Source organism: Gymnoscopelus microlampas (assembly GCF_963454915.1).
Source record: "Gymnoscopelus microlampas genome assembly, chromosome: 19".
Classification (NCBI taxonomy): Eukaryota; Metazoa; Chordata; class Actinopteri; order Myctophiformes; family Myctophidae; genus Gymnoscopelus; species Gymnoscopelus microlampas.
In genome coordinates, this window is record NC_139956.1 from 32454811 (window position 1) to 32469696 (window position 14886).

Below are 14886 nucleotides of genomic sequence, written 5' to 3' on the forward strand. Positions count from 1 at the left end.
GAGATAAATATTCTGTGACTACTTCAAAAGAAATAAGTCTGGCAGTGAGAGAGTTAATGATACAACATTGTAGCGGTCAGACACTCACCCATTGGACCCAGGTTGTGATGGTTCTGCCGAGCCAGTCGTTGAGGTTGAAGATTAAGAAGCAGCAAACCGAGATGAAGTATCGCTCTGAGGGTGTGGAATAATAAGAGAGAAGGGGGGGGGGGCATATTTAGGACGAGTCTACAACAATGAGAGCCGTTCCCTCCACTAACAGCAAAGGGATAAATGTTAGCTAGCAACATCTTCTCAGAATTAAGTCACACCTTAAAGTAACTTTTTTGAATGAATAAAATGGAATTGTGTCCAATCTGTATGGTAGAGTATGTTAATAAAATATAACTTATACAATTGGGGTGGTTGTATTTTGTCTCCCTGCTCTTCTATTGAGACATTTAGATTTGTGTCAAAGGTCATGTCTCACCTAGACACAGGATCTGACACGAATTTTGACCTGATGGTTAAGATTTAGTTTATCCCCTGAGCAAGCAGGCATGGCTCTATTAGCTCAATGGTAAGAATTTCAGCACATGCGCAGGGTAGAGGAGGAAAGTTACATTTAACTTTAAGTCGAATAGCATCAGGAGTGTAAATCAATCAATGACAGGATCTCATACCCCAGTTCCCTGGGTACACCGTCCGGACGTCCACGGTGACAGCGGGGAAGACGGCCAGGGTGACGGTGAAGATGAACACCACGCAAAACGCCATCACCCAGATCTGAGGAGAGAAACGATTGGTTCACTGCACTGGAGATGGAGGAGGTGAAATTCATGCACAGAAACTATTTGTTAATTTACCCACAATGTAATACACATTAAAAGGCCAATTCATTCAAACATCCTGGGCATTAATTAATTAATTAATTAATTAAAAAGGTGCTGTAAGTGATATTCTGTGTTAAACTAAATGTAAAATAACTCTACATTCCCATCCTCCTATAATTCTACAAAGCTCTGTGCGGTGAGACCAAAATGTGGTGAGACCAAAATCTCTTCTGGCCGGTTCTACTCACTGCCTGCAGCAATTGATCTGAATTTGCACACAGCCATTGACCATTACCATGTGCACCTAACAGCGAAGCCCGTTTTCCGATTTCCCCAACTGTCAGCTGTTTATAAGCGCTTTTATGTAAAAAGAATGTCGCCATGGTTACCCCTGCGAGATCTTTGTGGGTTTCTCTCATCCAGATTGGAAGACATTTGTAACCCATCTGAAGATTTTTTTTTTGTTGCTGGAGAAACGGGGAGACCCCTGTTAATGATCAGAATAGAGCTTGAACTTTTTAACAATAAAGATAAAAAATATCCCTAAGTTACAGCACATTTAACGGAGTTGGCGATCTCCGTTGTTGTTACAACAGCCTCCACTCTTCTGGGAAGCCTTTAAACCAATTGTTGGAAAATTGCTGAAAGATTTGATTTCATTCAGCCATAAAAGCATTAGCGAGGTTCTGGCACTGATGTCGGGCAATTAAGACCAGGCTCACGGTCGGTGTTGAAATGACTCTCAGAGGTGTCCTATGGGTTTGTGGTGGTCAGGGTTGTGTGAAGGCCAAGCAAGTTCTAACGCACTGATCTAGGGAAAAACAGGAAAGGACCTTCCCGAAACTGTTGGATGGAACAAAGGATGGAAGCAACGTCATTCTAGGATGTCAAATTTGATGAAACTGGAAAGGTGAAATTCCTATTACTGGCCGTGCCACGTTATAAATCATTGAGCTCTTCCGTATTCTACTGCCAATTGTTTTTCTGTGGTGTTCGCATGGCTGTGGACTTGATTTTATCTACCTTTCAGCAATGGATGTGGCAGACATGGCCGAATCCACTCATTCAAAGGACTGTCCGACTGATCTACCCAGTCATCTGCCTTGGCCACACCCAAACGACTAGTTCTTACGCACGTAGACCACCAATCCAGCTGCTTCTCATTGTTACAGATAAGAGTGTCAGTGTAGTGGATCTGTTGTTTGTGCTTGTGTTAGGTGTGCGCACGCCCGTCTTTGTCCTTTGATGTTATGCAGACCCTGGGTGCGTCTCCATGATTGGTGGGGAGCTCTTCGCTTCAAGCTCAGCACTCCTCACCCCTCCAATCACCGTTCTGTCCGTTTCAAAGCCTTTAAAGTCCCTTTAACCTGGATCCTTCATGCACGGCTGCTCTCAGTTTTGATGTGAGTCTAGCGTAGGCTAGTGGCAGCGCGCCCACCGGAGCAGAGAGTTTCCAAATGTGCCTTTTCACTCCATTCTATTTGTACAGGTTGCTACTTAACGTAACGTGCTAATTGTGTTTAATCCAGGACAAGTATTGTAGGTACTATTATAATATTTCTTCTTTATTGTGTTAGCACCTCAGAGGGCCGGGTCCAGTGTCTTGTATTTTTGTTGGCCCAGGTAAGACTAGAGTAGTCAAGTAGTGTATAAGTTTCTTTTATTGCTTTCTTTGGCGTATTAGTTAGATAGCCAGCGTTGGACGTTCCCTAGTGGTTTAGGAAGTACTGTTTTTTTTTGTGTTTTTTTTTGTTCCTGCCCAGCCCTATTCACATTATGCACCTCACTGTATATATTCTGCACAAATTGTATGCCACCACTTATTTATCTGTAATAAAACTTAAGCTTTGGCTTGTACCATCTTGTCTTGTTGGGTTCCTACTCCCCTAATCTCATAATAGCCACTTACAGTCAGCCCGTGGTGGTGATCTATGACAATCTACCGGTACCTTTTTGAAGACCTCCATGACGGAGGCTTTGGCCACTCCGCTGTTGCCGTGCTCCAGCGACAGGATGGCCTGCTTGGTGCTGCTTGTGCTCTCAGGCTCTGCCTCGGCGGCACCGCTGGCCTTAACATCCCCGTTGGTCACAGCAGAGCCGTTGGCGTGGCCGTTCAACTTGCCGTTCTCCGCAGTGCTGCTCTCTGGGTTTTTTTGGGGGGGGGGCGAGGGGGACGGCATCATTAGCATTCAGTTATTAGCCATGTAGCTTTACACATAAAAGTAATTTCGCTTGATGGGTTTCTCGCATAAGTAATGTAACTAACTAAGTAACTTATATATACACTTATATACTTATATATATTCACCCCTGGGAGACACCCCAGAGGTCTATACTAGGCCCCTCCTTTTTCCCTCTACACCATATATCTTCACCAAAAATAGCCGGTCTACAAGCTCACAATGCTTGTACTTTAGAGCTGCTATTTTTTATACATGCAATTTATAAAGTGCTTTTATAAATACCAGGGATGCATTGGTCATGGGACGCGGTAACACGCCGGGCAACCCCTTTTTTGAGCAGGAGCACGCGCACGCACATGCATTGATTTAAAACGACCCTTAATTCACACCTCAACAAAGTTTACAAAGGCTCCCGACTGCCGGGTGTCACACCAACATAAATTAACATAGGAATGAGCCTAGATGCAGCTCAACTTGTCCATTGTGTGACCTGTAGTGTAGGTGTTAAGCGACGTGCGCGTCACGTCATTAAAATAGAGTCCCACCACTAACAAAATCACCAATACAACACTGCTAAATACTCAAAAGTCGCTTCACAAAACAAAACGGATAAAAAAAAACGTTTTGCCCAATATTCGCCCCAGAATGGGGACGCTAGGTTTCAAGTGGATAACGGCAACAGTAGTACGGTATATGGAAAGAATACAGATTCCATAAGTTAAGAAATTAAGGAGTTCAGTATGGCCGCTATAAGGTGACAAATACTGTTTGTAACAGTTAACTTCTTCAACATGCTGTGTATACACAGTATATGAATGTTTTCTTTCAAACGCAGCACACGGTCCAGCGATACAATTACTTGGGTGTTAGTCACTGCAATAACTCGACTTCATCTTTTGCTTTGGGGCTTGTGTCAGCGTTCATGGAACAACAGCAGCTGAGCAGAGAGGGCTGGAGGCTGTGTGGTCCCTCGCTGTCCCTGACAGACCTCGTCTTTGTCTGTGGGCCATCACCACTCTTAACTGGATAAATCTGGGTAAACAGGACTAATGAGATAATGTCCCGTTGAATCGCCTTAATTCAGCCAGAGTGTCGGGGGCGGGACAGAGCCGCTTGCTTATCAATGCTTAATGTTATGTAATTCATGTTACGTTGCCTTAATGTTGCCCAGGTTTCAGAGACATTACTTTACAGGTCAGGGGTCTTCAACAGGAGGTCCGGGACCTCAGAGTTACTACAGGGGGGCCGTCAAATCTTTTTGATAAGAACTTTTTTTTTTTCTTCTTTTTTTACATGAACCACTCCAACCCTATAGCATCCCTATTCTGAGGAGAACATTAGCCAAAACATAGTTCACAGAGCTTGTAGATCTGCTATTTTTTGGCAAAAGTTTTGGTGTAGAGGGGAAAAAAGAGCAAACCAAGTACAGAGCCAAAGGCCAAAAGTCAAACTAAATGTAACGCCTCAACTCCTACAATTCCAAGTGCTTGTCAGGGTGGGGGGGTTCCCAGTTCAAATATGATTCTTTGGGGGGGGGCATCATGGCCTGAAAAGCTGCTACGTTCACAACGGCAGATGCAAAATATACAAAGCAACACAGCATATGTGTAGCTTTGTATCTTTGTAGCTGAAGTTGAAACCAGCTCAACTTTTTTGTAGCTTTTTTTTGTAGCAGCTACAAACGTCAGATGTATCTTTGAATCTTTATGTCGCTGGCTTCCATTGAAAAATAATGGTAGCCTGTATCTTTGTAGCTGCTAGTGTGAACGCAGCATAAGAACCACTGCCCTAAAACAGTGTGTACACTATGTTCCTGCCAGTGTGTGCTGGTACCGTCAGATATGCCAAAAAATGTACCTTTGAGCAGCTCATCGGTGGTGCCGGCGGCCTCGTACCTTCCACTTCTGTCCAAGTGGAAGCGTGCAAATTCCTGTAAAGAGCCCATCAGTCAAAACCAAACAAACCAGACACATACTTACTAGACAATGTTTTCATAAAAATACAACACCAGCTGTGCAAAATATGTTTACAGCCCAATGTCCCAGTTTCTAAAACTCTTGGTGCAAGCTTTTTCAAACAGAGAATTCACTTTGTATGTAGTTCACGGCAGGTCACCTAACTGACCTTCCCGCAGCATGAATGAGCACCGCTTGCCATAAATGATTAAAGCATTACCATAAAGGCAGGTTAATGACTTTGATGGAATGCGACTGCCCAAAGCTGAAGTTATGCGATCGACACTTAACTTAAGCCAATGCCAGGCTGTGTTCTGCTTAAAGGGGAATTTTGGACCACGGTTTTCTAACTAAAAACAAGTCTCGCTAGACGAGATTTCAATCTCGTCTAGCGAGAGTTCCGTTTTTTTCTTCTTTTTTTTCCCGGTTGCATAGTGTTCTGTCACTATGAACGTCAGATCTCACAAAAAAAGAAAGAAAAAAGAAGCTATTAAAATATGCGATCTAACGCAAGGCCTATTGGCGCACGTTTTAAGCTGTGGTGGACCCGGGATGGAGTTATGACATTTTTCTACTGTACCATTCATCCTAAGATATCATAACATCATAGAAAGGGTAAGAAAACCGTGGTCCGAAATTCCCCTTTAACTGCAAAGTTGACTTGCCAGGAAACAAAGACTGCTACATAAATGCAGTCCATATGAACAACCTCACACAAACGTTTTAGTAATACAGTTTGGCTGCCAAAGGAAAATCTCTTAGTTTTCTAATCTTTTCATTACCTCTGAATTATTCATCTTAAATCTTTTCCACCGTAACCTACAACATAATAGATGCTATCAAATAAGCCCAGTGGTGGAAAAAGTGATCAAATGTTTTACTTAAGTAAAAGTATCAATACTGCAATGTAGAAGTACTCTGTTACAAGTAAAAGTCCGTAATTAAAAATGTACTTAAGTAAAATACAAAAGTATTGGTATTAAAATGTACTTAAAGTCCCAAAAGTAAAAGTACAATTGTTTTTGAAAATAGCAGACTCAAGTGCTGTACAACGCGGCGCGAAGCGACGTACTTAGTTACTTTACACCACTGCCTAAGCCTAGAGGCATTTTTGTGGGTAGAGAAACATTTCACTGATCCTGCTTTAGCATAGAGGTCCCCCCTCCTAAACCCTTTCCAACAGAGATGGAAGGCGACCGTGCCGTGGTACGGTTCTGCTTTGTATGGTAGTCCTACACTGAATGGATACTGGAGGCTGTGGCAGAGAGGGAAAATGATTATGGGTATCGTAGTCATAATTATGTGCAGCAGGAGGCACGACTGACCAGGCGAGGTAGAGTCAGGTAGCTGGCGAGTGTCACCAGTGTTCCTACACACGGGGTGATGAAGTAACCCAGCGCAGCTGAGTCGGATGCTGCATCACCTGAGACACACACACACACACACACACACACACACACACACACACACACACAGGTCAGGTTAGGTAACTAAATTACAGTTCATACATTTACAGACACTCTTATCCATATCGACGGTGCAAGATCAAAGTAGATGGCATGAACCCTAATCAACTAATGACAGGGTAAATGGTCACAGTGTGTGCAAACAAAATTACGCGCTAAAGTAACTGGGATACCAGGTAAACATCAAACCAAGCATTTGTCATGAACAACATGCAAACAACAATCTAAATAACATACTTTGCATCTGTGGACATGCAAACAGTATATGTTTAAATAACATACATTTCTATGTGAACAGGCGACCAACATACATCTCTGCATAGCATAACTAGCATCAAAATAGGCAACAAGTAGCAATTCAAGGAAATAAGGAGTGCTGCTGGTGAGTGTGAAGTGGTGAGGTTACAGAATCAAGATAGATATAGAGAATCAGTCTATAGAGAACAGAATAGAAACTTGTCTGTCCACACGTGGGAATTTGAAGAATTGCAAGTTATCACCCAGTGTGCAGATACTGTCCCCGTTTTATTCAAGCTTCATGCACCTTTATTCCATACCTGGTCTAACAACAGGGTGGATGTGCACACAGCTACTCAAACAGTATGTGTCACATACATATGTCACAAACTGAATGCAGATAGGATACATTATCGAACACACACACCAAGGCCAGAGGTGAACACAGAACCTGTACTGTGTGTGTATGGTTGCCTGCAGAACAAACTTACACAGGTCTCATCGTCAGTTTGCATTGACTTGAGCAATGCATTGTGGGTGTGTGGGTGGTGCGATAGCAGTGATACCGAATAGAATGGCTGATTGTTCTGTTTACATTATTTCTGTTACTAGGCAACTGGTGTGTGTGTGTGTGTGTGTGTGTGTGTGTGTGTGTGTGTGTGTGTGTGTGTGTGTGTGTGTGTGTGTGTGTGCGTGTGCGTGTGCGTGTGTGTGTGTGTGTGTGTGTGTGTGTGTGTGTGTGTGTTTTCTTACTGGCTATGGCTAGCAGCATGGCGATCGCAGCGAAGGTGCCGGCGAGGCCCTGGCCGCTCATGAAGACGGCACTGTACTTCTGAGGCAGCAGACCCACCAGGCCGAACAGGCTGCCCTGCATCACGGCACCAAAGGCTGAGAGGAGACCAGAGCCAGACCCATTTCATTACACACACACTTACAAGATCAAAGACAGAACCTGCACATCCTAGAATTAAACACAAGACACTGCTAGCTCCTATGTAAATACAACTTTTACTATACTCACTAGTCTTATTATACAGTACTGGTGAGGATCCCTGCCATTGCGTGTCTAACCTTAAAAAAGGCCCACTCTGACGATTTTCTACATGAATCCTACTCCTAATGACATTAAACGTATGTGTTCTGTGTCAGGGAAAAACCCGGCGGAACGCCATTCAGGTCGGAAACTGGGGAATTTGACCTTACGCCCTTGCCTTAACTTATCTCAGCCCTAAACCCTGAGCTTACAACCCTGCCGGAGAAGGAAGGAAAGAGTTGGAGAGAAAAAAAAACTAATGCTTACAGTTAATGAACCAGATGGTAGCCATGGTGACCGAGAAGAAGGTGTCTTCTTCCATGGGTACCTTCACCAGGATGGCAGTAAAGATGAAGAGGATGAGCATGCCCACCTGGCTTCCCGCAATACGCACCGTCTCCGATATCCTACACACACAAGAAAAAGGCACACACCATCATTACATCACTGTCGGGTGTGCCAAAACCGGTTATTTTTCCGGTGTTGACCTAAACCAATGGTTCCCAAACTTTTTAGCTCAAGAAAGAGAAATTAAATGTCTCCCCGAGACCTAAACTAGTGAAAATAGTAGATATACAAGCTCACAACACGTCGCATAAGTTTCAATTTATTTATGGTATTCCTTTGATTAGTTAGTGTTTAATAGTAAATGTCACACGTTTTTTATCTTTTTCTTTTTAATCTTTTGAGAAAAAAAAGGTGGGGTATTAATTGCGACCCATAAAAATGTGTGCGCAACCCACAAATGGGTCCCGAGACTCCCCACCCAGTGTTTTGGAAACACTGACCTAGACCAACAAGCCCTCTGAGGGCTGGTCTTCCTCACCTCTGGTAGAGGAAGGAGTTGAGGAGGGTGAACAGCAGCAGGGGCAGCTGGGAGAGCAGGGTCATCCAGTTGTTGAAGTAGTACTCTTTACGAACCACCACCGTCCCATTGCTCCACTCCGTGGTGTTGAGACGACCCTGGAAGTACTGGGGAGAGAGAGAGAGAGATGCAATGCCACTGTAACCAAGTCATTGCAAATAGAATCAAAATCAGTCCCAAAAAAAAAGCCAGGCGATTTGTCCTACTATTAAATGAGGGAATCTCTGTCGGTTTTCTCAGTGGTTTCACCAATCGATGTAAACTTTCACACGGACATTGACCGTTGCCATATGACGACAGTGACAGAGCTTTCCACAGTGACGGTGTTTTCCACTTTCCCCAAATTTAAGCTCTTTATTTAGCATGTTTGTGAATTCTGCGGACTTAGGTAGTTACTACCACTTTATTGGATTCAAAATGATAGCATAAGCCAAGCTGAAACAGGTGATCCGTTTGCTAATGATGATAGACATTTTAGGATTCTACCTAAACCATGGTAAAACCCCCTCCTTGCCACATTTCCCATGAAACAGATCACTATGCAGTGGCTTTTTCTCCAGACCGCCAAGAATCTTGTTTATTCTTGGCACAGCAAGTTCTCCCCTTAAACTATGGCATAAGGGAGATTCACATTAGACCCTACTTTTGTTAAGTGTCAATTTCTTAATTGCTAGTCTACAGTTTACAGAGAGAACGCCCTTTGTGACGTCCGAGTGCTGACGACGGATATATCCACGATTGACTGACATCCAGCGTGTGCATGTGAAATAGAGGCCTCAGATACGTACACGTGCGGACGCATATACACGTGCAAGGACAGCAGATATCGTTCAGCAGCATAGCATAGCATACTCGCCAAGAGGACTCGGAATCATATGATAAACTGACTGCAGGGACTTAACCCTTTAAGACCAGGAACGCATCTGTGTCATTTTAGATTTATTTTGCTATTTTTTTAAAATCTTGAAAATTTGTGCAAATCTTCCAGTGTGTGTTAATGTGTTTTAAAGCGAACATTTTTAACCCCGATCTGCGCTTCTGGGGGTCCCTGGAACAACATATTTTGAGATGGGGGTCCGCGGCCAAATACATATCATTTTGGGGGTCCTTGACATGGAAAGGTTGGAGCACCACTGATATAGCGACATAAGTTTTTCAAAAAACTGTTAGGATTTAGAAGACATTTGTAGAATATATATTCAAAGATTTGCACAAAAGTTCATGATTTTTCAAAAATAGCAGATCTACAAGCTCATAGCGCAATGAGCTTGTCTGCTATTTTCTGCTATTTTTGAAAAGCCAAAGAACTCTAAAGTGACACAGCTGCAGGTAAGGATCACAACACAAATAATTCCATCCTTAAGTAAGTACATACACACAACATACAAAAATATAAACATAACAAAAACAGGCTTTCTGCATGTTGTTGAATTTCATAACCCGCTCACTGCACCTTATCTAAAGCTACACAATAACAGCTCTCTGATTCCCTCAAAAGGGCAATGCTTTGGGTCAAACATGCAACATGTGATTCTTTAAGAAGGCAGAGGGGGTGTAGAGATTAGGGGGGGTTAATCACATGCTTTAGCTCTATAGACGAGTGGGTCTCAAACTTTTTCGTGTCAAGGACCCGCAAAATTATATATATTTGGCCGCGGACCCCCATGTTAAAATATTTTGTTCCAGGGACCACCCCCAGAAGCAAAGATTTTAGTTAAATGTTCGCTTTAGAAAATATTATATTCAAGGATTTGCACAATTTTTTACGAAAAAAAAAAAAAAAAATAGCAGCTCTACAACGGGGGTTGTGAGCTTGTAGATCTGCTATTTTCAGAGCGCAACACCCGAGCGCAACCAAACATAAAATGACTTGTCTTTTACTACTAGTATAGTTCTACTGGATCTCGTTTTATTTGTTGACTAAATTCTAAGTACATTTAGTCTTAGTTTTAGTCATTATATCTTAGTTTTTTATTCAGTTTTCGTCAGTGAAAAAAGGTAGTCAACAAACATTTTTTGTCATAGTTTTAGTCGACGAAATCAACACTGGCTCAACATCCAAGCTGGCCAGATAACAGTCAGACACTCCCAAAAGGGACATTGTAGTCCTTTTAATTCTTTACCATGGAGGCAGTCATGAAGAAGTTCCATGGTAGCAGAGTGCCCAGGCCCAGGATGAAGAAGATGATTCCCACCAAGAACCCCCTGGAAACGGATGAGGAGAGAAGAATGTCAAGAGGCACAAGTTCAAGTTGAAAAGCTGGTTAAAAGGAGTAGTTCACTCAAAACATTACTTATTTTCTATCAATTACACACCCCATGAAGCCCCCATGGAGATTTCTTTGTTTTTGTCACAAGCCAATCATTTGATAAAATCTCCATGATTTCAAGGCTTCATGGGTTGTGTAATTGATAGAAACTAAGTCATTTTTGGGGTGAACTACGCCTTTAAAAAGGTGCCAGGAAACCCACTTACAAACTATTGTCAATACATGGTACAAAATACAGAAAATATTATTCTTCTTCATCTTGATTTGAAGATAAGACCTTTTTCATAACATGTTAAATAATAATAAACAATCAGGTCTCTTTGTAAACAGATCTCATGTGTTTTGATCTCATGTGAGACCATAAAGTCTGGCCACACACAATTACAAGGATGTTTTTGTTATAATAATAATAATACATCAGACTTATATAGCGCTTTTCTTAGTACCCAAAGTCGCTTCTGTTAAACATGGCTTTGATCACCAGCACAGTTTGAGTCTGCGAACACACCCAAGAACACATTGAAACTGTGGTCGAGACGGGAAACTGGGGAAGTGGGTAATCGACGGCGAGAGCGAGAGGATTCTTTTTCTAGGTTTAGCCACGCAACAACACCGTTGGGACTCACCTGTCCTGCGGAGAGTCCGTTCGGTCTTTCATCCTGATGTAGGAGGTTCTTCTGGCGAAGCTGCAAGGGCAACAGGAGAAAGGGAGAGTGAGTGTCAACATCTTTATCAAACAGTGCAGCCTTCTTTACTGAGCCTCAGAAGAAGTCCGCTGTCTGGCAGATGATCGTCCTCAGCCGGCGGGCGCCCCTTACTTGCGTGTGCAGGAATCCATTCCTGTGCATTCTGTCACAAAGCTGCAAAGGGCGTTTCGCAGCGCCTTCCCAGCGAGCACTTCATGGAATACGGAGCATGCCATTGACCTTAAAACGATAATGCCTCTGAGCCTTTAAATGGTACTAGACACTGCCTAAAAACTTTGCTTTCTAGGTAGCTTCCTAGTTCCTACGACATCTAAAAGGAAAAAGCACTTCTGAGAATTCTAGAGTAGAAAATCATGTGTTGTGAACCGTGTATACTCAGAATGCGAGAGAGAGAGACACACACAGAGAGTAGGCTTAACCCATTAACGCATCTGTGTAACCACTTTAAGCATTATTTTATACTTTGGCTATTCAAAAATAGCAGATATACAAGCTCATAGCGCGGCACCGAGTGCCGCACTATGAGCTTGTAGATCTGCTATTTCTGAAAAATCGTGAACATTTGTGCAAATCTTTGCATATATATATTCTTTAAAGCTAACATTTTTAACTCAAATCTTTGCTTCTGGGGGGGGGGGGGGGTCCCTGGAACAACATATGGGGTCCTTGACATGAAAAGGTTTGAGAACCACTGATAACATAAGTTTTATCAAAAAACTGTTAGGATTTAGAAGACATTTGTAGAATCTCCAGAAGCAAAGATTTGAGTTAAAAATGTTCGCTTTAAAAATATATATTCAAAGAGTTGCACAAATGTACACGATTTTTCAAAGATAGCAGATCTACAAGCTCATAGCGCGGCACTCGGTGCCACCATATGAGCTTGTATATCTGCTATTTTTTAATAGACAAAGTATACAATTATGGTTAAAGTGGTTACACAGATGCGTTCCCAGTCTTAAAGGGTTAACTAAGACTCACGTTGGGACTCTCTCAAACCGTCTCTCTCTCTCTTTACATCTCATGACCTGAATTAGAAGAACTCCAGTGAAGTTCCCATTTAGGTTTTGGCAAAGAGACCATGCATGCCCCAGAGCTCCAAAATACCTTCTGTCCCTTTTGTGAGTAGATTAGGCAGGAATCTGAGAATTCACTCCCAGTGCACTAGGCTATATATAAGGACCCCCTAGCTGAGAGAGAGATGAAGCAGGGACCCCCACTACGTATTGTATAAAATTGTGTTTTAGATTAAACTTTTTTTGTTTACTTGGTCTGCTTTTTTTTCCCTCTACACCTAATAAAATAGCCGATCTACAAGCTCAGTCGTTGTGAGCTTGTAGATCTGCTATTTTTGGCTAAAGTCCTCCTCAGAAAAGGGATGCTAGGGTTCAAGTGGTTAAGGTAAAAAAAAAATCATATCACACAAAGATTTGGCGGACCCCCTGTAGTAACTCTGAGGACCCCCTAGGGGTCCCGGACCCCCTGTTGAAGACCCCTGCATTACACAAATACACAACTATTCCATGGCACTGAAAATCAAACTTAAACAAAACACACGCATGACATAATATAGCTGTGCAAACTCACCAACAGCATAAGGATATTGACCTAGCCGAAGAAAGCAGTGTGGTGAGATTGCCATTCACGTCCTGAAAAATGGCTTTGCCTTAATAACACAGGCTCCTATACTGCCTCAGACCAAGTTACTGGGATAAAACCGTCCAGCCTGTCCAAAAAACAAAATATGGCGGCTGTTTTGTTTTGACTCACAAAGAGAGCAGAGCAGACTGGGCCGACGGGGGGAGGGAGGGGCCTACACTCCTACCTGTCAGCGCTTGCACCCCGCGTTATCAGTATACAGCTAAAACCAACTCCCGTGGTACGCCTTATTGAAAGCTTATTTGCTTTAACCCCTAGACAATGCCTACTGCCAGCGTCTAGGCCAGGAGTAGGCAACCTTAGGCACGGGTGTCAACATTGGAACAGGGGAGGGTGATCACTGGCAGAAGTGTGAGAGAGAGGTGTTTTTCTTTTAAACAAAAATATATTTAAAAAAAGGTTTGGTCAGTTAAATTAAGTCCCCTCACGTCTATATACAAGTTACATCCTGCACATAATTCTACATTCGTTCAAACTCTGACTGGGGAGGGAGTTTGGGAGATAGGTGGGTTATTGCTCCGAGTCTTCTGATGTAAAAGAAAGAAAAAAAGGTTGTTATGTATAGACCATACCCGTGGGGGGATATGTGCACATGATTTGGCAAACCGGGAGCCAGCGAACAGAAAAACGCTAATAAACAGCTGACATTTGGGGAAAGCGAAAAACGGGCTTTGCTGTTCCGTACAAATGGTGAATAGCTGTGTGCAAATTCAGAATTCAGAATACAGCAGTACTGTGGCAATACACAGGACATGCAAGGACATGTTTTTGTACTGGTGCCATCACTGTACAGGAAAGCCTGACCTCTCGTTTCCATCCATTTACTTCCTAGTATGACTGGACGACTCAGGTTTGAGTGTTAGTCAGGGGGCGGATACGGTTACTGACTGTTGGTGTTGGTTACCGAACATCAATACAATGTGTCCACAAACAAAGGCAGACGTGAGCACACGCACACACACACACACACACACACACACACACACACTCAGTCACTCTCTCTCTCACTCTCACACAAACAATCCCAAATACAGCTGGGGGCATTCTCACAATGCAGCCATGATAAACAGAACTGAGTGGATAAATCATGTTCTGTACAAAATACTAATTAAAGATGAAAGCAAGCCATTGATTATGAATTCAGTTCTCGTATCTCAATTTCATGGAACACTGAGTTGTCAGGTAATGAAATGAACCTCTCACAAGAACCACCTGCACTTCAAGGATCATCACACATAATAAAGTACGATACGAGCTCCAGTCTCAGGTTCATACGATGGTCCGTTTATGGGCCTAAGTACTTTCCCTCAAAACACAGACATGCAGTGATGAGTGTGTTGATACTCCTGAAGGAGAAAGTTATGGCTGTGTGTATTTTATATTCACACTGTCAGGCAAATGTGGGACAGCAGAACTCATCAATGATCTAAGAAGCGGCAGCATGTTTTAGGCAGCCTGGCAAGACGGATTACAATAATAACTAGACGCGTCGCAATTTGCAATTGCAAAGTGTGGTTGCGCCGACGCCGGTCGGGACTCGAGTAATACGCCGGGAGGAATACCGTTGGAGACTGCGCCAATTACATTGTCACGTCACTCCTGAGATCACTTGCGTTTCATTTTGAAGGGACTGACCCCCCCAAAAATCATGTTTTTGCATCAAACGGTGACATTTTGCGCATTCGTGGCGCCCCCTATG

At 43.0% G+C, this 14886-nt stretch overlaps 1 protein-coding gene and 1 long non-coding RNA gene across 3 annotated transcripts in view; both read right to left on the reverse strand.

Annotated features, from left to right (window-relative positions):
* Positions 1 to 14886, reverse strand: part of LOC311035013 — a 115264-nt gene that overhangs the window by 7057 nt on the left and 93321 nt on the right. The gene's annotated exons all lie outside the window — the stretch shown is intronic.
* LOC311035008 (equilibrative nucleoside transporter 2) overlaps positions 1 to 14886 on the reverse strand; it is a 30506-nt gene that overhangs the window by 7057 nt on the left and 8563 nt on the right. Inside the window, exons 1-11 of one of the 2 annotated variants that reach the window (XM_084043064.1) lie at positions 13116 to 13264; positions 11448 to 11507; positions 10675 to 10756; positions 8513 to 8658; positions 7954 to 8093; positions 7407 to 7541; positions 6276 to 6373; positions 4853 to 4925; positions 2762 to 2955; positions 663 to 765; positions 89 to 174 (exon numbers count right to left, since the gene is read on the reverse strand). In XM_084043064.1, coding sequence (XP_083899190.1) covers positions 89 to 174; positions 663 to 765; positions 2762 to 2955; positions 4853 to 4925; positions 6276 to 6373; positions 7407 to 7541; positions 7954 to 8093; positions 8513 to 8658; positions 10675 to 10756; positions 11448 to 11479 — 1089 coding nt within the window. In that variant the 5' untranslated portion in view covers positions 11480 to 11507; positions 13116 to 13264. Of the gene's footprint in view, positions 1 to 88; positions 175 to 662; positions 766 to 2761; positions 2956 to 4852; positions 4926 to 6275; positions 6374 to 7406; positions 7542 to 7953; positions 8094 to 8512; positions 8659 to 10674; positions 10757 to 11447; positions 11508 to 13115; positions 13265 to 14886 lie in introns of those variants that run through there. The other variant, XM_084043063.1, reaches the window with a different exon arrangement.